The 25,245-nt window shown below is 36.0% G+C and overlaps 1 protein-coding gene across 2 annotated transcripts; it reads left to right on the top strand.

Annotated features, from left to right (window-relative positions):
- The first annotated feature begins 287 nt into the window (after positions 1-287).
- Positions 288-23,419, top strand: efhc2 (EF-hand domain (C-terminal) containing 2). 2 transcript variants are annotated; one of them, NR_132140.1, is made up of 15 exons: positions 288-427; positions 867-1,055; positions 1,150-1,300; positions 1,394-1,621; positions 1,696-1,940; positions 3,539-3,646; positions 3,740-3,924; positions 7,167-7,332; positions 10,679-10,821; positions 10,910-11,106; positions 11,243-11,376; positions 13,936-14,130; positions 18,031-18,123; positions 18,218-18,320; positions 23,215-23,419. NR_132140.1 is itself a non-coding variant. In NM_001309817.1 (15 exons), the coding sequence occupies exons 1-15, from the start codon at positions 386-388 to the stop codon at positions 23,323-23,325; spliced, it is 2,247 nt and encodes a 748-aa protein (NP_001296746.1). In that variant the 5' UTR covers positions 288-385; the 3' UTR covers positions 23,326-23,419. The 2 variants fall into 2 exon arrangements, 1 of the variants encoding a protein (NP_001296746.1); NM_001309817.1 differs by having other exon boundaries at positions 1,394-1,617; positions 1,689-1,940; positions 3,786-3,924.
- The last annotated feature ends 1,826 nt before the right edge of the window (positions 23,420-25,245 follow it).

Raw genomic sequence — 25,245 nt, 5'->3', positions numbered from 1 at the left:
TGCAAAAAAAGTATTAATCTTTATTTTTATAGTATAATTTTTATTTTACAATGTGGATTGTTTTACATAGAAGATTCTAGTGAAACCGTGTCAGTTCAGTTTTCAGAGTTTTAGTTAGCATTAAGTAGCATTAAAGATCATATTTACTAAGTGATTAAACTAAATGTTCTATTTCACATAAGAAGTCTATAAAATTATTTATTTTAAGCATTAGTTTTAAATAGTTTAATTATATAGTGACTACTGTGCATTGTCACGTTATCTGCGTTTCGTTGCCTAGCAATGACATTTGCAAACAAGTTGTTACCGTTACCGTGGCGAGCAGTTGTGCCGTCTGCGGCTGTCGTCCAACTGAGGGAAAAATAACGTTAATTCGCTGATAATCATGGCGTTACCAATGCTGCCTGGAAATTCAGTCAACAGAAACGTAAGTAATATCAGAAATCTAAAATAAATTCCTGTTATAAAAAGCCTTGTAGGACATTTCTAAGCTAACTTACATTGGTGCAAGAGCAAAAGTGCAATTTATCCTTTCGAAAGCACTTAATATAACGTTATGCGTTAACGTTATTATTTATGATTCAATATAAGTTAACTTTAAGCACAGTTTCGACGTCAGGTGCGATAAAAGTGGTCAGAGAAAATGACGATTTACCTTTTTGAACATACCATTGAACGAGATGGATAAAAAAAATGTAACTTATGTGTTTATTACACATTATGCATTAGTTCATTTGTTAGTAAGTAGGCAGTTCAATTGTTTAAACCACTAAAAGCAAATGAAGGAAACTGATCTAATATAATAACAGGTTAAATGGTCTGATATAGTTTGTCTTACACAATAATGAAAACAAATCTCTTTCCAGCTTGGAAAAGACAAATTTCACAAGTCTCAGCATTTTGATTATTCAAATGGAGTAGCTATGATGGTTGGGACAGAGAAGCCGGGCATTGGAGGAGATCTGCTCCTGGGACAGAGTGCAAGAGCCAAATATTCACGGTTTCCAAAAGGAGAGGGCAGTGGTGCTCCAGCATGGCTTGCCTTTGACAAACAGGTTTTTCATCATATAAGAATATAATATACCTATTTTTTCACCTAGTGCTTGGCAAAATATACAAATTTACCCCCCTTTATTTACCTACCTGAAGGTCCTGTGTTTTGATGCTTATTTCAATGAAGATGTTCCTCAAAGGAGGGAAGAAAAATATAGAGTACGAAAGTGCAAGATTTACTTCTACCTGGAGGATGACACCATACAAGTGGTGGAGCCAGAGTTCAAAAACAGTGGCATCCCACAAGGTGAACCATCAGAATCAAACATTTAGTTTCCAGATTAATGACAAACCAGTTAAAAACATCTTGTCTAAATTCAGCTGTTCTTCTTCTGTACAGGAACCCTGATTCGGCGCCACCGCATTCCTCTACCAGCTCCTAAAGATGATTGTTTCTACAATGTGCACCATTTCAACATCAACCAGGAAGTCGTGTTTTATTCCAGAAACTTTATGATCACAGACTGTGACCCTTTCACTCGCAACTTTTTGATAAAAATGGGAGTCCGACTGAATCCTCCTGCTTCCACACCAGCGGATCCCTATACTACCCTTCGACAAGAGGCAAGTGAGCACCAGGGATCTAAATAGCAATATCAGAACTTCCGTATTATAAAGTGTGTTTCCCCTGACAGTTGGAAGAGAACATGAAGCCACTGCGGCCGTATGAAAGACTGGATACCCTGAAGCAGTTTTTAGAGCATGACCGCCAAGTCCTGCGCTTCTACTGCTACTGGGATGATAGTGAGAGCATGTTTGGAGACCCTAGAGAGCTGATCCTGCATTACTTCCTGGCAGACGACACCATGGAAATGTACGAAGTTGTTCCTCCAAACTCTGGTCGAGACACTGTCCCTAAATTTCTGCACAGGGGCAAGCTTCCCAAGGTTAGTAAGAAACAGCACATTACTTTAAATATATATATATATATATAAACATATTAGAAAAGAACATATCTGTAAAGGAGAATCACATATATAACTAATGCATTGAGCAAAACTATTGCAAGTATAATAAAAAAACAGTTTACAAGGTACAAATTAATGGAGGCACAATGGTGCAGTGGGTAGCACATTCGCCTCACAGCGAGAAGGTCACTGGTTCAAGCCTCGGCTGGTTCAGTTGATGTTTCTTTGTGGAGTTTGCATGTTCTCCCTGTGTTCGCGTGGGTTTCCTCCAGGTGCTTCGGTTTCCCCCACAGTCCAAAGACATGCACATAGGTAAATTGGATGAGCTAAATTGTCTGTAGTGTATGTGTGTGAATAAGTGATGAGTTGCAGCTGGAAGGGTATCCGCTACGTAGAACATATGCTGGTTAAGTTGGCGGTTCATTCCGCTGTGGCGACCCCTTTTAATAAAGGGACTGAGCCCAAAAGAAAATGAATGAATGAGTGTACAAATTAGCATACGCAATGCTTTCTGAAGAATTGTCACACTAAAGGATGTATTCATTTCGTTTTAAAAGTTGACGTATCTCACAGGTGTTTTGTTTTGTTTAATTATGCTTTCAGATAGTAATATTAGACCTTGCTATATGTGCTGTCAACTTCCAATGTTGAACATCTCTACGGTTTAACAAAGTAAACTTAATAGACATGTTTAGTAGTTTAAAACAATAAATTTTAAGAAAATTATATATATGTACAGAAATAATTCCAGAAAGTAACAGAAATGTATTGCCAACTAAGGTTTTTGTACTGTAATCTTGTTAAACGTTTCGACACTACCTGACCAAAGTCGCCTATCCAAGTTTTAGGAACAATTAATAATAACTGGACTTCTAGTTGATCATTTGGTATCAGAAGTGGCTTATATGAAAGACAAAGACCTCTAGATTCATCTTATTTTACCAAAATAAAATATGATTATGCCTTGTTTTCTAATTATTTAATTAGGACAGTAAGGTCGACTTTCCTTAGACAAAATTCTTGTCACTTACAGGAATATTGTACAGTATAAACAGAACATTAACATGCACATACAATTAAATATAAAGAGTTCTAAATTTATAGATTAAAATAATTTAAAAATTAAAAAGTTTCTGATAATTTCAGTAATTTCAAACACTGAAAGATGTGGAATATGAAAACAAGTCTTTACAGTTGAATACAGTTTGTTCCACCTTTAGATGAGGCTAAGTGGTTATCAGTTCCTCTGTCCTCTTTTTCCCCCATCCTCTATGCCAAGCTTTTATCCAGACTGACAGGGCTGAAAGAACATCCAACTTCCCTAAAGCACTTTTCAGTTTCCTCCCTGCTTGTTTTTCAGTCTAAATTCATTATGAAGGAAGAATGATTTGTCCAGGTTTTTTTTTTTTCTATTGTAATGTTGCCTTGTCACACATTCTGTTGCCTTTCATTAAATGTCATCTGAAAAGGTTTACAGGAATCCCCCAATGAGAAAATAATTATCCCCAATAGCATATTTCTCTAGTCCATTAAGTTATAAAAAAATGCAGTCATTTTCTCCTGATTTCTCTAAACAGCATGCTCCTATTCCCAAACGTCAGCCTGGAGAAATTACAGACCGCACAGTCCTCAATGTATTTGGACCAGTCGGACAAGGAGGACGCTACATTTTGGACAGCCTCAAAGTAAGTTCTGATTAAAAAACAAACAAAAGTGCCCATAGTGAATGCCCTATAAACATAATTACTCAGTTTCCTTATAAATATGATTCAAATTAGTTTATTAGTCAATTGTTATGTAACTTTTTTCACTCACTGTTTACAGACTGGAGCATTGGAAGAAGAGTTCTATAAAGACTCTGATCTGACTATTGGAGCTGTCATTAATGTATGGGGTCGAAGGGTGTTAATATGTGACTGCGACTACTTCACTAAAGAGTATTATCGCTCTAAATATGGGATTGGTGAGTTACATCATGACTTCCGAAGGAATAGAATTTGTACTTTTATAGGTGATACTGGTGATGTTTCATAATTTGTGGTTAAATAGATTTGTCAAAACAATCACATTTTTATTCAAAGCAGTATATAAATAGGAATTTTTAAAAGTTTCTTTGTACAGTATTTTTATATATAGAAATATTTATTAATAACCACAATAAAGGAGCATATAAATAGATATTTTTCTTATTATCTCTTTATATAATTTATTTTGATATTATAAGAATTTAAATCTTACTTTATCTAGTCTTAGCTATTATTAGAATCTAATAATAACAAGAATAATATATTCAACCAACATTTGTGGTTTATTAGCTTTATTTTTATGAAATCATTTTAAATTAGAGTGAAAGCAATATATAAATATTTTTATAATATTTTTATATTTGTCATTAAATGCATATGATGGTGATTTTAATCTTTATCATAAACATCAGTGGTTTTATCTAAACTATAATCTGTACTGTTTGTAACTTCAGAACTCAAAAGAGTAAAGTCTCAAATCATTTTTTTTTTGCATTTTGAAGGATTAATAAACATATGTAAATCACCATCATTTATAATTTATGTTGAGTGGGTGTTGGAACCCCAAACTTTTAATGATTAATCGTGCAGCTTACACTGAATGCATTGATGCAGGCTAAACAAGTAGTAACAGCAAACACCTTTAATGAAACCCACCACATGCCGAATAGCCTACCACAACTTTTTCCATGATCATTATATTTTACAAGAAAGCCTACATGCTTTTATATATGTGATTTGAATGACACAAGAGGTCTCTGCGATCATTACATATTTAGGATTAATCTACCAGTAAAAAAAGTATTAATCAGCAGACCATGTGTGTTCCAAACGGTGGATTGTGATCCGTATGAATCATGAATCAACCGTGATCTGTTACACCCCTAAACTTTTGATTTTGATAGTATAAGAATAATTCTTTATTATTAATAATTATAACTAAATAATTGTCCTATATCAGGTTGCAGTAATATTAATAATAGTAATAATAACAACCTTAATATTTTCATAACTCTATATAGAACAAATAGTTTGGAGAATGTATTTTTATTTTCATTATATATATTATGCATAATATACATGTGCTTTTCAGTGGCTCAGTGGTTAGCACTGTTGCCTCACAACAAGAAGGTTGCTGGTTCGAGTGCCAGCTGGCCCAGTTGGCATTTCTGTGTGGAGTTTGCATGTTCTCCCTAAGTTTGCGTGGGTGTCCTTTGCATTCTCCCCTTTTCCCCACAGTCCAATGATATGTGGTATAGGTGAATTGAATAAACTGTAATTGTGTGAATGTGAGAGTGTATGGTTGCTTTCCAGTGTTGGACTGTGGCTGGACAGGCATCCGCTACATAAAACATATGCTGGAAAAGTTAGCGGTTCATTCTGCTGTGGTGACCCCTGATAAATAAGGGACTAAGCTATGGAAAATGAATGATGATTTTCAAAGGGAGGAGTTTGGCAGCGCTGTTACTGACCACATGATGTCAGCATTGAGTTTCATCTGTGACTCTGGCTCTGAACTTGGCTCTTGAACTGGCATTTATTTTGTTAGCTCCAAACAAACTCTCCACAGCTTGTGCATCTTGTGCTCTACTGCTTAATCTAATGAAGTGCAAAGCAAATCTACATACCCCGACCCCTCATTCTCTACACGCATCTCATCTGTGTGGTCTTACAAGCTGTTCGTTATTTTCAAAGTCTTCCTGCCATAAATCTCACATCTCTATGAGAGACTACTGCTCCCCAGTGTGCTTTCATCCCGTTGAAAAACTGTCGGAATAACACGCACTGAATGAAAGGAGCAGAACTGATTGACACCTCAAGGTGACTCAGTTTTTGGACAGCAGATATGAGCAATGGCTAGCCAGGCCTCTTTATCTTCAAAAGCCCGGACATCAGAAGCACACAAGCTCCGTGTCAACGGTAACACAATACGGGTGCGCGTGCATCTGTCTGCCGTGGCGTTATGCCGACTCAAGAGATCATAGCATTAGTTACACATGAGCCTAATGGAGCCGGGTTGACACCGGCTCTGATGAAGCACTTGTTCACTTCTCAAGGGTCAAGAGGCAATAGACCAAATTCATATGGCTAAACGTAACTCTGTCTGGCTTCTCTTTCGGTTTTCAGTCTAATTAGGGCACTGTTTACATCTAGGGCCCTACCATATACCTGGTGCAGTGCAGTGCCAGATGTGAGAGAAGTGTTTTTTGCTTGTTTCAGCTTGGCACAGGTATGCATTTGCACCAATTTGTGTGCTGCTTTGAAAAGGAGCTGTGTTAGGGAGCATTGCTGCCCCCTTGCTGTTCTGAGGCAACTGAAACTGTGGCATTGACTAACTAAAAGCTAGTCTAATGTCAATGATACAGTTTTTTGTTGTTGTTGTTGTCATATAAAGTGCATGTTGGTGATAGGTGGGGCCAAATTGTAAGTCCACTTTGCTTATTATCCACACAGGTATGCACAGCAGCACACAAATATCTTTAATATGCAAGATTAAAGGATTAAAATATAAAACATTATTATTTTCTACATAAATATAAAATTAGCTACCTCTTTCCAAACCTTCACCTCAGAGGGCTTAGGTGGAATTCAGCTCATTACATAGATGGCCGCCCAGTTTAACATTGTGCAGGAGAAGATACATTTCCTCACTAGTGAAGCATTCCGTTTTCACCATTGCACCTAGTTAATAGCAAATGTGCCAAAAAATTTCCAAATTTGTCAAATGACTATAAAATAAATTTAAAACCCTGTACTCTAATCTACCCTAAATGTTGTTGTGGGACAATGTGAGAGACAATGGTAGCATGTCCTTAACTATATCTCCAGATATTTTTTGTTTAATTCTTTCTGAGTGTTTGAAGTGGAGAAAAATTAAGTTTTATTTGGCGTTGTGTCTTTGTCTCCTCTTTAGATTATAATTACTTGTCAACGATGCAGAGACACTGTTTTTCCTGGGCATATATAAACATTCCTGCCTTTCACCTTAACAAGGGAAAAGTAGTGCTTATATTTCCAGTTGGCAAACGCTATCTTTGAACTTGTTGGACTTGCCATTGTTCTGACTCTGGACATTGATGTGTGTTTTACTGACTGTTTGTGTGAGAAAGTGGTAGAAATTGTATTAAAGAGATGTTTTTAAATGCCAAGTGTAGATGACAACATGTCTCCCATTTCACAGAGGACTTCCCATCTATCTCATACAAGGCCTCACCTCCACCTAAACCAGCTAAGCAGGTGCCACCCTACACTGGATTTGGATCTGAGGAGGATTCACTGTGTTCTTGCCAGGGTTTGCTGCCTAAACCCCCACAGAAGGATTTCAAGAAGCTTATGGAGAAAGACAGGTAGCCAGCACTATTAATCTCCCACAGGATGCTTCCCGCTCATTTCAAACCATTAATATTATATCAAAACAACATGTCAGACCCATACTGGCTTTCTGATCATTCTGACAGAAGAGTTTAGACCCTTGTCAATCCCACTAAAATCATCTTTTAGTTAAGTGCAGCTCTTTGCACTTGGAAGTGGATGAACACATGCCCTTTATAAATAATCAAAGGCTTAAATGCAATCTCATGATACTTCTGATGTAAAACACGCTTTTGCAAGTCGGTTTATTATTATACATAGTTTTCACAGAGCTTTGCTTCCAAATATAATCCCAGAACCAGTATCACACGGCAAATTATTCACTCGCTCAATTTGCTTTGGACAATACTGCGTTAGACATTGGCAGGCATAGGGGTTGAAGGGAACAAGAAGGCTCTGCTAAATAAAGGATTGTTTTAAAGATGGTAAACTCAAAGCAGATAAGTGACCGGAGTAAAGCCACAGTGAATAAGCAAGGAAACTTCCTGAATGGTCCTCTCGGCCTAGTGAACTAAATATTTAAAGAACAGTCACTGTAAGATGGAAAGAGGACATGTCTTTCTGAAAGAGAACTTTCTAGTAAAGTAGAGGTCTGTTAATATAGTAAGCATATAAGAATACTTGGCACAAAAATGTTGCATGCAAGTAATTTCAAAACAGATGGTGATAGGCTGTGAGTGATACAAACAGCTTAAAGGGATTCACCCAAAAAAGGGAGGTCACCAAAAAATGAAAATGATCCCATGATTTACTCACCCCAATGGGCATTATAGGTGTATATTAGGGCTGTGCAATATGGCAAAAGAAACATATTAAGATTTTCAATATCAACAATATTGTGATTTCGATTTTATGACAGACTTAATCTGTGTTTAGTGTGAATCTGAAACATTTCAAAAGAAGAACGTTTTGATCTTTATCAAAGACCTGTAACATGTCTCTAAAACAGGCATAAATAAAGCAAAAATGACCTAGTAAGGCTGAAGAAAAGTGTCTCAAGAACAGACCTATGGCAAAACGTGTATGTGAGAGTGCGCATCATCAAACTCAAGTAATGCCGTGTTCAGACTGCATCATTTTAGCGACAAATGCCTCAAATTACAGTCAAATAAGTGCTTGTTCATGCAAGTAACAGTCACACAGTGTGAACTATCAAAGATGCAATCTGAGAGAATTGCCGATGAGTTGCAGACACCCTTGAGATAGTTGGAATGCTAAATATCTGCAGCTGTCTGCGATTCAAATCCTGCCGTGTGAAGTGTGTTCTGATCAAAAATAACATCGCCGATTACCTACTGCCAATGTAAGAGCAGCATCCACTTGTATGGGTATCTGCCGGCCAGTGGGAGGTTGAGAAGGAAATTAAAAGCGCTCATTTTCAGTTTATTTGGATCCAAGAAAGGAGGAAAACCTAGTGTAAAGTTTGCAGGAGCACATATCACAACCAGAAAAAAGTTGAGGAGAAATTGCTAATTCCCTTCAAAAGCCATGTGAGCAAAATAAGTACATTTCAGCAATGACAGAATTGCTAACCTAGGTAGTCATGCAATGTGAAAATCATGTAGTCTGAACTTGGCATAAGGCACCGATGTTCTGCCTGACCAGATTTTAGAAGTAGTTGTGCGTGTATTCACAGATTTGTTTTGTCATGCATAGATCATTGACCTCTTTGTGATGCTGCCATGAAATAGGCCGTTCACATTTTGCGTCTTTTGATTGCACAAGTACACTATTTCCCATGGAGGTGTGTGGATTGTGTGCACACGCTTTTCGACTTACAAATTACCTGGTTCTGCCATACATCAGCCTTCCTGTATCCAAAGTAACTTAATCCAAAACTACAGATGTTGACTTTTTTTGACACCAAGTCGCCCTGTGCTGAAATTATAATCCCTGTCTACCAGGGGTGTACAAACTCAGTCCTGGAGGGTCAGTGTCCTGCTGAGTTTAGCTCTAACTTGCTTCAACACACCTGGCAGGAAGTTTTTAGTATTCCTAGTAAGAGCTTGATTAGCTGGCTAAGGTGTGTTTGATTAGGGTTGGAGCTAAACTCTCCAAGACACCGACCCTCCAGGACTGAGTTTGGACATCCCTGCTGTATACACAGGCTATTCAGTCTGGTGTTTACACGCGTTATGACTGGGTCAAATTCCATACTGCAGGAAGATTGAGCTGTAAGGCGATTTAGAAATCACGCATGTCCAAATCTCGATTTCGATATGATTTTAATTAATCGCACAGCCCTAGTTTATATGATTGACTTCTTTTAGACAAATCCAATCTGAGTTATTTAAAAAAAACTATACTGGACTTTTCCAGGACTACAATGGCCATATTTGGCTGATTATTATCAGTAGTCTACTAAAGTGCATCTATCCATAATAAAATAAAGTCCCACACGGTGTTCTGGGAGGTGAATAAAGGTCTCCTTTACTGAATCCACTAATTTTTGTGAGAAAAATATCCATACTTTAAAAACCATTTTGTGTAACTTCCAGCCAGCATCCTCTATCATCTTCTTCATTTTTGAGGTGCATGTTTTGGTGCATTAGCACCATCAGATGGACAGGACTGTGTTTTGTCTGTCTTTCCTCCCTGTTTCTGCTTTTATTTCAACTTCACACTCAAGAGACAGAAAAACGCAGTCCTGTCCAGCTGATGGCACTAAAATGTTTGTTATAACAGCACAAACCAGCACAAATCAGGCACAAACGAATGACACTAGTTTGGTGTGATTTCGAGAAAATGGGGTGGAGAGTGATGCCACGGCTCCCGAAATATTGTTTATATCTAAACGAGACAAACAGATATAGTGTTTGTTTTAACGGCACAAATCCAGCACAAACAACCTGTGCTGATTTGAAGTGATTTGAGCAAGATGGGGTGGAAAGTGACATTGAACGGTCAAAAGAAATAATGATTAATATCTCAGACCCCAAACCAACACAAACATTAATTCTTGCACAAATATAGCACAAACGAATGGCATAGTTTTGGGGATTATTTGTTTTTATGGGGTGCCAACTTCATGGAGGTCAATTTGATTTGATAAAAAAACGAAATTATATGCACGAATAAATATTTTTCATTTTTGGGTGAACTTACCCTTTATTGAATGTCTAAATCTCCTAATGTTCACATTATTAGATAATAAAATAAGAACATTTGAATGAGATCTGCTAATCAGCTCAAACAAACTGTGCAATAGGCGAAATATTCTCCAACATGGCCCTGAAAAAAATCCAATAAACGTAATGAATCATTTAATTTCATTATGTTTACTCGTAATGATCTTATGCCAGTTATTGTTCTCAATGTAAGGCAAGGTCTGGTGAGCAACGTGCTGAGATTTGTGGGGAAAATGCTGACAGACAGTCCTGTCGACAAGGAACGTGTTTTTATCATATGCTTCTACCTTACTGATGACACAATAGCTGTCTTTGAACCTCCACAGAGAAACTCAGGTATTGTCAGCCTATTCATATAAATTCAGTTTAGGAAAATAAACATTTCAATTTTACTGTATGTTTTTATATTGCTCTTGTGATGAAGGTGTGATCGGGGGTAAGTTCTTAGAGAGGGGGCGAGTGAAGAAGCCAGGACAGGAGCTGTTTAAAAGTGAGATGTCGGAGTATTTCACTGCTCAGGATTTGTATGTTGGAGCTCATCTGCTTCTGAACAGTCAACCTTTCCAGCTGGTGGATGCTGACGATTTTACATTCAGCTATATGGAGCAGCATGCAGATGAGGTAACACACAAAAACCATCTCGTTGCTTCAATTTTCAGCCTGTTTTAATTAATGTTGCTGAGCAAAATATCAAGATATATGTCTCTATATAGAATCTCCATTAAAAGTCCTTCACCTATTTTTCTCAATTATTTAGTTCCCCAAGGCCAACATTGGCACCATCATTAGCAAGGTAAAATCCATCAGTGAGGAACAGCAGAAGAAAGTAAAACAGTTTTTCACCATGAGTGACCCAAGCAGCACTGGCTCTCTTCCATATGAGTCATTCAGGTAAGGAGCTGGCCAAAAATACACAAATAAAAGACACATTACATCTTGTTCCCGCCTGCCATATATTATATAGATATACCGAGTGAGATTCTGGATCAGTTTCACTGATTGTGAGATTTAATTATGGGCAATGTTATTTGCAGAAGTTTTCTTTAAAGGGGTTGGTGCAACAGACCTGCAGGGAAAAAATGTTGAGATTACATTTGAGTTAAGCCGCAAACATTTAGATGACCAGCAGGTTTTGTGCATTTGTGATCCACATACAGTACCCGCTGTCAGATTTAAAGCACTAAAACCAGCAAACAGTGTAAAACGGGTTGACATGATTGATGTATAGAGGACAGGGATATTAACACTCAGAAAATAGAGATAGAAATTAAGAGCAATAAAATGTGACAAGTTCAGTTGGTCTAACATGTTTTATAAGCTTTTCTCAAGCTATGAACTGATAAAAACACAATGAGCAATTGAATGCTAATTGCACTGACCAAACAGAACCAAATTACTAATGTAAACACTTTCATTACTACATTACATCATTACTACATAAGCTTTAAGTACAAAGCTGGTAAAATGAAATGCAGAAAAAGCCTTGTTTTTGTGATCTAGGTGGGTGTTAATGGGATGTGACATCACGTGAAAACTCTGAACAGAACTGACAGGAAAAATCAAGGACAAGTCATGCCAGGTTAAGCATGGATTATGTTTAGAAATAAGTGAACTCTATAGTTAATACATTACTACTGGGTATTTTAAGTTACAAAACAACAAGTTGCTTTAATTAAATTACTTAAAAATTAACTCGTCACTGAAAAACTACAGTAACGAATTAGGTGATTTAATTAGTTACTTGCAGTATTCATTCATTAATTAATTTTCTGTTCGGCTTAGTCCCTTTATTAATCAGGGGTCGCCTCAGCGGACTGAACCACCAATTTATCCAGCATGTGTTTTACGCAGCTGATGCCCTTCCAGCTGCAACCCATCACCGGAAAACTTATATAGTTTAGTAAATACTGAAAATACAGTTGAAGTCAGAATTATTAGCAATAATTCAGTTTTTGGTGTACTATCCCTTTAATCACTGTCATGTAATGTTTCAAAGACACATGCATATACAGTTGAAGTCAGAATTATTAAACCCCCTGAATTATTAGCCCCCCTGTTTATTTTTTCCCCAATTTCTGTTCAATAGAGGGATGATTTTTTAACACATTTCTTAACATAATAGTTTTAGTAACTGATCTCTAATTACTGATTTATTTTATCTTTGTCATGATGACATTAAATATTTTACTAGATATCTTTCAAGACACTTCCATACAGCTTAAAGTGACATTTAAAAGCTTAACTAAGTTAATTAGATAAACTAGGCAGGTTACAGTAATTAGGCAAGTTATTGTATAATGCAGAGGTGTCAAATCCAGTTCTTGGAAGGCCGCAGCCATGCATAATTTAATTCCAACTTTGCTTCAACACACTTACCTGTATAGGTTTTAATCAAGCCTAAAGGACTCAGTTAGTTTGATCAGGTGTTTGATTAAGGATTGGCACTAAAATGTGCAAAGCTGCGGCCCTCTAGGAACTGGATTTGATGTGGTATAATGGTTTGTTCTGTAGACTATAGAAAAATATATAGCTTAAAGGGGCTAGTAATTTTGACCCTAAAATGGTTCATAACAAATTTAAACTGCTTTTATTCGAGCAGAAAAAATATTATCAGGCCTACTGTGAAAATTTACTTGCTGTGTTAAACATAATTTGGGAAATATTTTAAAAGAAACAAAATTCAAAATGGGGCTAATAATTCTGACTTTAACTGTACATTCAGGAGTTCTGTAAGTCAGTTCAGAAAAGCAGATTATTTGTATTTTGCTATATTAATAGATTTTGCATATTAATTATATTTTAAACTAAAGGTTATGCTTATTAATACAGCTGCATTCTTAAAAAACACTGATTTGAGTCAGAAAACAGTTCAGGAAAATATATAAATTCAGAAAAGCAGAATAATACATATTCCAATTTTTTTATTTATTTTTTTATTTTTACAAATTTCAATTTTCAAATTTTCCCTATTTAGGTATTTTGTAAAAAATAATTATTTTTCAGCTATAGAAAGCTACATTTGTCAGACAATTACACATGCTGAAGAAACAATTAAAATGTTAATAAAATATATTGCGTGTACTCTATGAAAGCAGATGTCTGAAACAATTCGAAATACTTTTGTAATTCTGATTACTAAAGAATGTGATGCTTTTTATTAAAATGCTTAAGCCTTTCATGTTTTTATTAAGCGAAAAGAATGAAGTTATTTTTATTCTATATGAATTGAGTTTTTTTTATTCAGTCATTTAATTCTTTATTTAGTAATTAAATTACTTATCAGACATAGTAATTAGAAATGTTATTCAAATACAATTTAAATAATGTAATAGCTGCCAATTATTTACTTTTTTAATTTAACAAACATATCACTGTTTTGTCACAGAAAAAGCTGTGGGTTACCTCTTCAGTTTGAGACAGTGATTGAGTAAATGTCTGTGTGGTTTCCAGGACTCTGTTGGCAGATTTGGACGTGGAGTTGTCCGAACATGAGATCATGACACTGGGTCGTGTTTATTCGGTGCGGCAGCAGCCAGAGGTGAACGTGGGTCTCATGCTTGCTGTGGCTCAGGATCATCTGAAGAAGAAAAACTTTGAGAAGTTCTCAGAAATGATCCAAGCTTTCACACATGAGGACCGGGACAGGTATAGTTTGATCATTGAAAATAATACATACATTTTTTAGCTTATTAATACAATTTCAATCAAAGATACATTCTAATTAATTTTAAATAAGCAAAGTGTGGGGCAAAGATTAATTACAATTAATTGCATCCAAAAGAAAAGTTAGTTTTGACATAATTTATGCATAAATTAAATATGTGTATTATGTATATGTGATATGTATATGTGTATATGTGATATACACATAAATAAATAAAATCCTAACTATACTAAACATATTTATATATTTATAATATAATGTGTATTATATACATGCATTATTCATATCTAAATATAAATAAACATTTTCGCAAACATATGCCTGTATGTGTGTATTTATATATACATAATAAATATACATAGTACACACTTATACAGCTGAAGTCAGAATTATTAGCCCCCCTTTGAATTTCTTTTTGAAATATTTCCCAATATATGTTTAAAAGAGCAAGGAAATTTTCAGAGTATGTCTGATAATATTTTTTTTCTTCTGGAAATTCTTATTTATATAATATCGGCTAGAATAAAAGCAATAAAAAAAAACATTTTACGGTTAAAATTATTAGCCCCTTTAAGCTATATTTTTTTTCGATAGTCTACAGAACAAACCATTGTTATACAATAACTTGCCTAATTACCATAACCTGCCTATTTTACCCAATTAAGCCTTTAAATGTCACTTTAAGCTGTATAGTAGTGTCTTGAAAATTTTCTAGTCACATATTATGTTCTGTCATTATGGCAAAGATAAAATAAATCTGTTATTAGAAATGAGTTATTAAAACTATTATGTTTGGAAATGTATTAAAAAAATCTTCTCTCCGTTAAACAGAAATTGGGAAAAAAATAAACAGGGACTAATAATTCAGGGGGGCTAATAATTCTTCAACTGCATATGAAATGAAAACAAACTTATTTTTATTTGTGATTAAACCAGTTCTTAGCATTTTATAAAATTAAAATGTATCTTTTATCACATTTGTATCAATGAGCTAAGAAAATATGTATTATTTTTATATTGTCTAATTTTTTTGGAAGTCACTGCATTTAAATATTTAATCTAATGAAATGAAATACTATCTGTGTTCCATTCTATACTTCATCTTCAATATGACCGCATGCATAAAATCATGTATAAAATCAACACTGACATAAACATGCCATCATGCAAAACCACGAAAGCATGTCACACGTTCTTCAGGGACACAAACTCACAGTTCTTCAGAGTTACACAGTCACCCTTAACAATCACGCAGAGGCAGAATAAGCATCAATCTGCTTTAGATTGAGGGGGTGCGATTAGTTCCAGCGGCTCAACTGAAGCATTGGAAACAGATGAAGACCTGTGGCTTGTTGCAGGCAGGGGAAATGGATGAGGAAGAAAGCCGACAGGTCAACGTGCTTGTCCTGTTTATGTGGCCCTGTGGAAAGTCGACTTATTTTACGATGTTCAATATGTCCGGAAAATAACCAAGCTGGAATGTGTGCAGGTCCAAACTGCGTTGGAAGACTGTAAACTGCGTGACTATTTGTGAATCAGAAATGTATTTATATGGTTTATGATGTGGAGAAGTTTGGGGTCAGTAATACATTTATTTACTTTATGAAGACAGTAAAGATTGAAATAGTTAATAATGGTTAATTGTTTTAAATAGCTTTTTGCTTTTTAACCTTTAATTCATTTAATTATCTTATACAAAAAATGATAATGTGAAACTGAATACTGACTGCTCAGATTCAGTTTTGCTGTTATATTTAATTGATTAACTGAATTAATGTGCTGTTAAATGTTTCGATTATCGTTTGAATTTGAATTAGTTTTTTATCTTGAGTTTTTAAGTTAAAGTTCAAGTCATTTTGTTTTTATTATTTTTTATTTTAATATTTTTTGGTTTAATTATTTTATTTTTAAATGTAATTTTGTAAATGTAAAGCTGGTTGTACTCATTCCAGTTTTACTCATCTTTTTATTTGTTTTTGTATTAATATTTCTTTACTGATTTATTATTTTCTTTTTTGTTATAGTTTTAAGAGAAACAAAAAATTAAATATATTCTAGTTTATTTAATTAAAAGTAAACAAAAATGATCTTCGAAATAGTTTTTTTGTGCTTTATTTTTTTAGTTTAAGTTAGTCATTTTATTAGTTTCTATGAGCTTTAAATATTTTTAGTTTTATTTTTAATTAACAAATGAATTATGAAATATAATTATTAGTTTAATTTAGCTTTAATGCAAGATAAAATAAAATGGGAAACATTCAACATTAGAGTAAAATGTTTCTAATAAATTACAATACATGTTTGTTTTAATGGAAAGTTTGTCATTTTCTTTGTATAGACCATTTTGAGGGATGTAAACAAAAACAATGGTCCCAACGTTTCTATATTTTCCTAAAATCCAAAATGAGCCACATATTTATGAATAATGTTATGATAGCTGTTTTATAGGTCAGTTGGCATTTCTGTGTGGAGTTTGTATGTTCGCCGTGTTCGCGTGGGTTTCCTCCGGGTGCTCCGGTTTTCCCCACAGTCCAAAGACATGCACTATAGGTGAATTGTGTAAGCTGAATTGTCTGAAGTGTATGTGTGTGAATGAGAGTGTATGGATGTTTCCCAGTGATGGGTTGCAGCTGGAAAGGAATCCGCTGCGTAAAACATATGCTGGATAATTTGGCAGGTCATTCTGCTGTGGTGACCCTGGAATAATTAAGGGACTAACCTGAAAAGAAAATGAATAAATGAAAAGCTGTTTTAAAATTGAGTTATGATTGAATTGCTTGCTGTTACAGTTATGAACTAGTTTGATAACAAACAGGAAATGTTCATGGGCCAATGACATGATTACATTGAAATGGTCTATAATAACATTATGTAACAGAGGCCAACTAGCGACCTCACTCCTCTGACCTCACTCACCTCCTCTGACACCAATTCGATGCCTGTTCAGACTGGGTTTGGTCCAGTAGGACCTATGAGTTACACATGGGGGCTCGTCCGAAATGGGATTGAGGTTTAGTGGTGTGAGTGTAACGGAGACCCGCTAGCGAAGTGCTATGCAGGTAAACCTCACTCCTCTGACCTCTGAAGGTTCTCTAGTGACAGACACTAGAGGCCATGCTCTTTAGCCTCCTTGTTAGAGCAACCAACTCCCATGCAAAGAATTGCTGGTTTAATCCCAGCTCAGACTGGGTTGGGTGCAGTAGGATTGGTAGGTTACACATGGGGGCTCATCTGGGATATGAATGAGGTTTAGGGGAGTGAGTGTAACGGAGGCCAGCTAGCGATGTGCTATGCAGGTAAACCTCACTCCTCTAATCTAGTGACAAAGGCTATAGGCTATGGTCTTTAGCATCCTTGTTAGAGCAACACACTCCTATGCAAAGAATCGCTGGTTCGATCCCAGCTTGGACCGGGTTGGGTGCAGTAGGACCGGTGGGTTACACGTGGGGGCTCCTCGTGTTGGTACTCCGGTTTTCACCACAGTCCAGAGACATGTGCTGTAACTAAATTTATTACACTAAATTGGTCGTAGTGTATTAGTGTGTTTGAATAAGTATGAAAGGGTTGTGGCTGGAATAGTTAGTGGTTCATTCAGCTGTGGCGACCTCTAAAATAGTTACTTAAGCCGAAGTAAAATTAATGAAGCCAAATCTGGGGCTAATCTAACAAAATATCTTACATTAGAGGTACAAAAATGACTAAACCCAAATTTATATGTTAAAGAAAAATATTAAATACAAATTTTAAAGATCAAGAGAAATATAAAATATATATAAAAACATTTTTCATTTTATTTAAAGTAAAACAAAAGTGATTTTATCTTTAGTTACTATAATAACCCTGACTCATTTCTCTTTTTGTCCACTCATTTGTCTTTGTAGATGTGGCCAGCTCTCGTCTAAAGAGGCCCGGATCATCTGTAAGGCTTTTCGACTGCCCCTGTCTGATGACCTGCTAAGAGCCCTTCTGGAGAAGTAGGGTCAACAGAGCACAACCCTCATTCATTATCCGTGAATCATTTCACCACAACGCCTCTAAATCTCCTGCGTCTCTCATGTTCACATCCAGGTTTGCAGGCGAGTCAGAGAAGATTGACTATCACGCTTTTCTATCCGGAATCAACTGGAGAGAAAACCCCGTCCCCGCTGTGCTTCCAGAGGACACTGTAAAGGTGAGATTGAATGAAGAATGTTATTAAAGTAGTTCATTTGGTCTAAATATGCATTCATGCATTAGGTCGATGCTTTTATCTAAGGTGACTTGCGTTGCTATAAAGGTACATGTTTCATTAGTGCTTGCATTCACTGGAAATTGAACCCAAAAGCTTCACATGCTCTGTTTGAGCTCTAGGAAACCTAAATGCTATATTTTTAAATATGCAAAAAAGGCAAAACATTTATTTTGTAAAATATATTTAGCAGATATATTTACACAAATATATTTTTTTAATATACATTTTTGGCGCTATATATATATATATATATATATATATATATATAAACAAACTATAATTTTTCGGCACTTAGTCGGCGCAATAGCCTAGTGGTTGGCGTGCCGACATATGGTGGGGTGGCGCATCGGGGCGTCGCGAGTTCGTATCCCGGCTCGACGACATTTCCCTACCCTACCCCCCCTCTCTCTCTTGCTTCCTGTCTCAATGCTGTCCTATCTGATAAAGGCCAAAAAAAAAAAAAAAAAAAACACTTTTCAGCACTTAGAAAATTGATATTCCCTATTTATTTTCTAAGATGGATAAAAACTAATGTCTAAAATATCTAAAGCAAGGAACATACTTGAAAAATAATAGTAAAAAAATTAAATAAACTATTTTTTGAAGACAAAAATTATATCTACAGTTAAAGTCAAAATTATGACTCCTCCTGTGATTTTTGTGTTTTTCTTTTTCAAATAGTTCTCAAATGATGTTTAACAAGGAATTTTTTTAACAAATTTTGGATCAATATTATTAAGCAATTTTTTTTTCTGATTGTATACAAAACAAACCGTCGTTACAGGGGCATTCATGTCAAAAGCGTTCACGTTTTACCAGATTCGGCACAGAGCATATTAGGTAATGTTTCATGTCAACATCGATACAAACAGGCAAAAGAGCTGGATGAATGCGATAGTATGCGAAGGTTGAATTAGGTTTTAAATACATGCTAATTTTACTGCATTTTGTAATTTAGAGATTTAATAAAATTTATTTACTGAAATAAGTTACAAAATGCAGTATAATTAGCACGTATTTAAAACTCATTTTGTAGACCAAAAAGAAAGAAAGAAAGAAAGAAAGAAAGAAAGAAAGAAAGAAAGAAAGAAAGAAAGAAAGAAAGAGAGCCATGACCGTATGGGAAGCTTTATGTTCTGTCACCAAACACAGAGTTTAAGATGTGTTTTGCTGAAACAGCCACATGCACATGACAGTGTTAGTGTCAGGGTCCAGGCCCTGGTCACCTGCGGGCCCCACAGGCTTCAAGCAGCTCCAAGCCTCATCTCAAGTAAATCAGCCTAGGGAAAAAACCCACTCAACAACTACTCTGAAGTGGAGCTTTTATTACAGCGCAGTAATTTCGCATGCCTCCTTGGAGCCTAAGCAGAACCATCTGCTCACTTTGACTCGCATTGAGGAGACCTCCAGTTTTGCAAAGGCAAGACTCTGCAGGTGAACAAGAGGAAAAACATTAACTAATGCTTATCTTCATATTAGCCCAACTGATTGATTACATTAGGAACTGCAAATTTGTTTAGTATTTTTTCTAAAATGTGGTTTAAATATGCAAATTGGACATTGCTGAATGAAGATTTCTAGTTAAAAACACTGGAGAAAATTTGGTTCAAAATGTTAATTTTTAGATTTTTTGGGGTCAAAAAATTTTACTAATAGGATTTTTGTAGAATAATATTTTGCATATAATTAGGCATAGTATGAACATATCCCTCTGTAAAAACCTTCAGAATACAGATATGAATAAAACGGACATTTGGTGAACGTATTGCTAAAGTGGAGATCTATTATTTAGTGCAAACACCTTTAAAACTGTTTTGAAATTTAAGTTTACAAACAAATTCTAAAGTGCGACTGTAAAAAGATTAATGACAAAGACAAGCTGACACTTTAAATTGACTTAATTTTTATAATTATGCACATAGTTAATTTACTTTACAGTTATAAAGTAAACTAATTATTTTTAAAGTGCAGATAAATAATGTTTTACATTTGTTTTCTATTAGCCTGAAGCACTTGATGAAATCTCAAAAACTGAAAGATGAATGAAAAAAGAAAACCTTTTTCCCCTGCAGTGTCTCGCCATAATTAACCAGCAGGGGGCATGAGCTCTCGATTTGCCCCTATCCCTGTTCCATACACTGTAAAAAATGCTGGGTTCCACGTAACCGGCTCGTTTTAAATAAGTAGTTTAAACAATCAACAAATGTTATTTTTTTGTGTATGTGACGATTCTTTTTCTACATTTCAATATCTAGATTTCACTTCTAAGTTATGGGAACTTTAATTTCTTTTCAAAAGAATTTGTTGATTGCTTAGTTAAATGGAAATTTTCCTATAATTCTCACAAAGCATCATGGGGCTAGCATCATGGATAGTTGCGTTCTGCTATATTTTCCATTTTATCGCGGTGTGGAGGATTGGATGAAGCAATTTGTATCCATGCAGAAGCAAGATTTATCCATGAGAAGCAAAACAGACTGCCATTCTTTGTTTTGTTTTTCTTTCTCTTTTTTGATTTGCTTGTTCATTTTCTGTAGCTCATTTCACATTGTTTATTGACTGTTAAATTTGCCAGTTTCCAGCCATTTCCCGTAGCCCTCATTGAACCTAAACTGGCACTCATCACAATGGTGAATTACCTTGCATTTTTTACATGCAAAGGCGTACCTCAAAAACACTGTGAAATGATTGATCAGGCCATATACTCATTCTAGTCTAGTGTATATAGTCATTTTTTATAAAAATCACATGAAGAATTATATACTCACAGGCCACTTTATTAGGTACACGTGTCTACCTGCTCGTTAACGCAAATTCCTAAGCAGCCAATCACATGGCAGCAACTCAATGCATTTAGGCATATAGACATGCTCAAGATGATCTGCTGCAGAATGTAGAGAGAAGGGTGATTTAAGTGATTTTGAACGTGGCATGGTTGTTGGTGCCAGATGGGCTGGTCTAAGTATTTCAGAAACTGCTGATCTATTGGGATTTTCATGCACAACCATCTCTATGGTTTACAGAGAATGATCTGAAAAAAGAAAATATCCAATAAGCAGCAGTTCTGTAGGCGCAAATGCCTTATTGATGCCAGAGGTCAGAAAAGAATGACCAGACTGGTTTGAGCTAATAGAAAGGCATCAGTGACTCAAAAAACACTTGTTACAACCGAGGTATGCAGAAGAGCGTCTCTGAATGCACAACACGTCCAACCTTGAGGCAGATGGGGTACAGCAGCAGAAGACCACACCACGTGCCACTCCTGTCAGCTAAAAACAGGAAACTGAGACTACAATTCACACAGGTTCAACAAAATTGGACAATAGAAGACTGGAGAAACGTTGCCTGGTCTGATGAGTCTCGATTTCTGCTGCAATATTCGGATGGTAGGGTCAGAATTTGGCGTCAACAACATAAAAGCCTGGATCCATCCGAGCTCGTATCAATGGTTCAGGCTGCTGGTGGTGTAATGGTGTGGGGAAATTTTCTTGGCAAAGTTTGTGCCCGGCAATGTTAATGCCACAGCCTATCTGAGGATTATTGCTGACCAGGTCCATCCCTTTATGACCACAGTGTACCTATCTTCTGATGGCTACTTTCAGCAAGATAACGTGCCATGTCATAAAGCGCGAATCATCTCAGACTGGTTTCTTGAACATGACAATGAGTTTACTTTACTCAAATGGCCTCCACAGTCACCAGAAAACAATCCAAAAGAGCACCTTTGGGATGTGGTGGAAAGGGAGATTTTCATCATGAATGTGCAGCCAATACATTTGCTCCAACTGCGTGATGCTGTCATGTCAATATGGACCAAAATCTCTGAGAAATATTTCCAGTACCTTGTTGAATCTATGCCACAAAGGATTACAGCAGTTCTGAAGGCAAAAGGGGGTCCAACCTAGTACTAGTAAGGTGTACCTCATAAAGTGGCCGGTGAGTGTATATACTTACTATAGGCTATAATTTACAAGGTGACCAGATCCTTGTGATGTTTAAATATAAATATGCTGGACAAAATATTTTGATCTATAAACTATTTTTACACTTAATGACATTGTAGTCAAATTCTTTTAGTAGTAAATCATGGTAAAATGTATGATATTTGTGATGTATTTGTTGGGGGGTTGTGAAATTTCGCTAAAATATATACATTTTGTGTTTCTACTTACTTTTAATTTTGCTTTAGTTTGTTATTTTAACTATTTTGTTTTAGTTTCTATTAATAAAAATATGTGTAACTATTTTAACTAAAAAAAACTCTAAAAAATACAAACATTTCTTGTCCTTTGATACGCAAGAGTTTGAGAAGCAAGAGAAAGTTATGAGTTTGAACCATTTTCACAGTTCAAAAGTGTGTGTATATGATTACACTTATTTATGACAGCATGTCAGAATATGATCTAGCGTATTTCATCACACTACAACATTTGCTACGTTCAAAACACACAAAACTGTCCCCCTTTTTGAATTCATAGTCAATAACATTGAATATTCCAATGATGTATAGACTGCTGAACTAAAAATGTCCCCCGTTTTGGTTTCACAAATCTGGTCACCTTAACATATTGAGCAATAAAAATCTTATCTGCGGCAATGCTTTCTAAAAGACGATTAAGGCTCTGATTTACTGAAGGACGCAACGTCGTTAAACATTTGTCATACATTTTTAAATAGCAAGTACAAGACATTTACCATGTGCTAAAGTCAATCTGGCCTGATAAATCTAGCTCTCAGTGCACCTTAATTTGCAGAGACGTGCCAGCGAAACACATGTGCGCTCCAGGAGCCTCTGCGAACTGTTTCTCAAAGCCTGTCGTGCTGTTGTTTTTAGTTTGACGCAGACTGGAGAGGAGAAGCTCCAGAGCCTGCAGTGAAAACCATCAACTACTCGCTCTTACTGGAGGACGTCTTTGGCAGCGCCACAAACATTAATGACAGCTAAGAACGGCCTGATGGGATCCTCAAAAGCATGAGAGAGGAAGTCAAGAAGTCTGCAGCACTTTGTGCACCGCATTGATTAAACTCACATTGTCGTTTCTGTTGTGTTGCGTGAATGTCATAATGCAGTTTATGTGTATTTTGTCTTGTGTTATTTATTCGACTTAAAATCAAAAACATGCTGGAATGAGAGAGCCGTTTGGGACCATGTGGAGCAGTTAAAAATATGAGCCGCTAAATCAAACCATACTTCATATCCAGGCAGACAGACATGCACATTTGCTGTTATTATGTGGATAAAGCTGTCAATATAATACGACAACATGCCTTTGGCTATATGAGAGAATTTAACTGGCCCGCTATATAGTCATAATCCCCAAATGTCTTTTTATGATTGGCTTGAAGGAAAGCCAGTGTTTTTCCCATGCTAAAAAGGAAATCGTCTTTATTTTATAACCCGCAATGGCTGTTCGCACTTATGTATTGGCACATTATGCAATTGATAAATGCTGATGCTGTATATAAAAAGACAGGTCGAGCGTGTCTGTAATCAGAGCTTTTGTGATCAAGGCCTCCGTTCCCGGCCAAGACAGAAAGAAGTGCATTACATCACAGCAGGCATTATCAAGTCTTCATTCCTAGCCTTCACACTTACTAAAATATTAGCCTCATGAGTTAGCAGGCTTCTGTCCGAAACACAAAGGCTGACGTTTGGAGGACATTTTTAGCCTGGCTCCAGTGAATGGGGAATAAGGCTACACTTTGATATCCCAGACTGTAACAATGACCCCCGGTTACATCTGGTATTAACATCCATTTCTGTGGTCAGCATTTAATACCGATGAAAAGAAAAAGGTCCAAATTGGGATCTGGTCGGACAAACCACATTCTGAAGTCGTTAAAAATCATGTGACAACATTGTAGTGAAAATGATAGTGTTTCACTGGCAATAACGAGAAACTGATCTGCAAAACCAAATCTACTAAATAAATGTACATGATCTTTAGTTTTAAAAACTATATAATGTAAATGATGCTCCGTTTCTTGCAGTAATTATTTCGCTTTTTAAGGGGCTGTTCACATATTGTGTCTAAAACCGTGTGGTAAAAATGATGTGCATCATTTCCTTCACCAATTTCAACGTGTTTTTTAGCTTGTGCTAAGCAACCATCAGCCATGCTCTCCGAGGAATCACCACTGACAAACCTTTTCTGTGGCTCTGATACATTATGTGTGCATGTAAAAAGTGAGCGCACTGCACCAAGTCAAAGACTACAGAATACACAAGACGTGTCACTCGTATAGTTTTGAATGCGGAAAAGTGTAGAAATCAATATGGCAAATGAAGCCTCGCCACCTACAGGAGCCAAATCATCGATTACTATAGACTAACTTATCTCCGTGGAAGGAGTTAAGACCATATGAAGCTCAGACCAGATGAATCTCAACGATTACTTGCTTCACAGACATATATACACATTACACATAAAGCTTGAAATCTGTAATTTTAAATGAACCCACTACACTCAAAAACAAAAGTTTTCAAAAGAACAAAAGATTTAGTCTGTCCTGTTAAACGCACATTATATGACAGCAACTACTCAAATGCAACAAACTTGTAAACAAAGAGTCACTGTTATTTCTGGAGGAGACTCGACATCAAGACCGAGTTGTGAATTACTTCAGAAGACCAGCGTGATCAGATGATCATTATTCAGTGGTTGATAATGCGTAGAACAAACAGAAATAAGGTTAATCACATTCTTTTCAAAAGCGTGTGCGCATTAACTCGGGCAAAATAATGCTGATTTATTTGATTCAAACGTTTAGAAACTAAACTTAATTAAGAGACAGCTGTTGTTCAGTTTTGTTGGTGGTTCCAAATATGTAGTGTATTCATAAGTTGGCAAACAGTTTTGGATAA

Source organism: Danio rerio, chromosome 9 (genome assembly GCF_049306965.1).
Source record: "Danio rerio strain Tuebingen ecotype United States chromosome 9, GRCz12tu, whole genome shotgun sequence".
In the NCBI taxonomy this organism is placed as follows: domain Eukaryota; kingdom Metazoa; phylum Chordata; class Actinopteri; order Cypriniformes; family Danionidae; genus Danio; species Danio rerio.
Note: the sequence above shows the minus strand (reverse complement) of the source record. Positions and strands in the feature narration are given on the sequence as shown.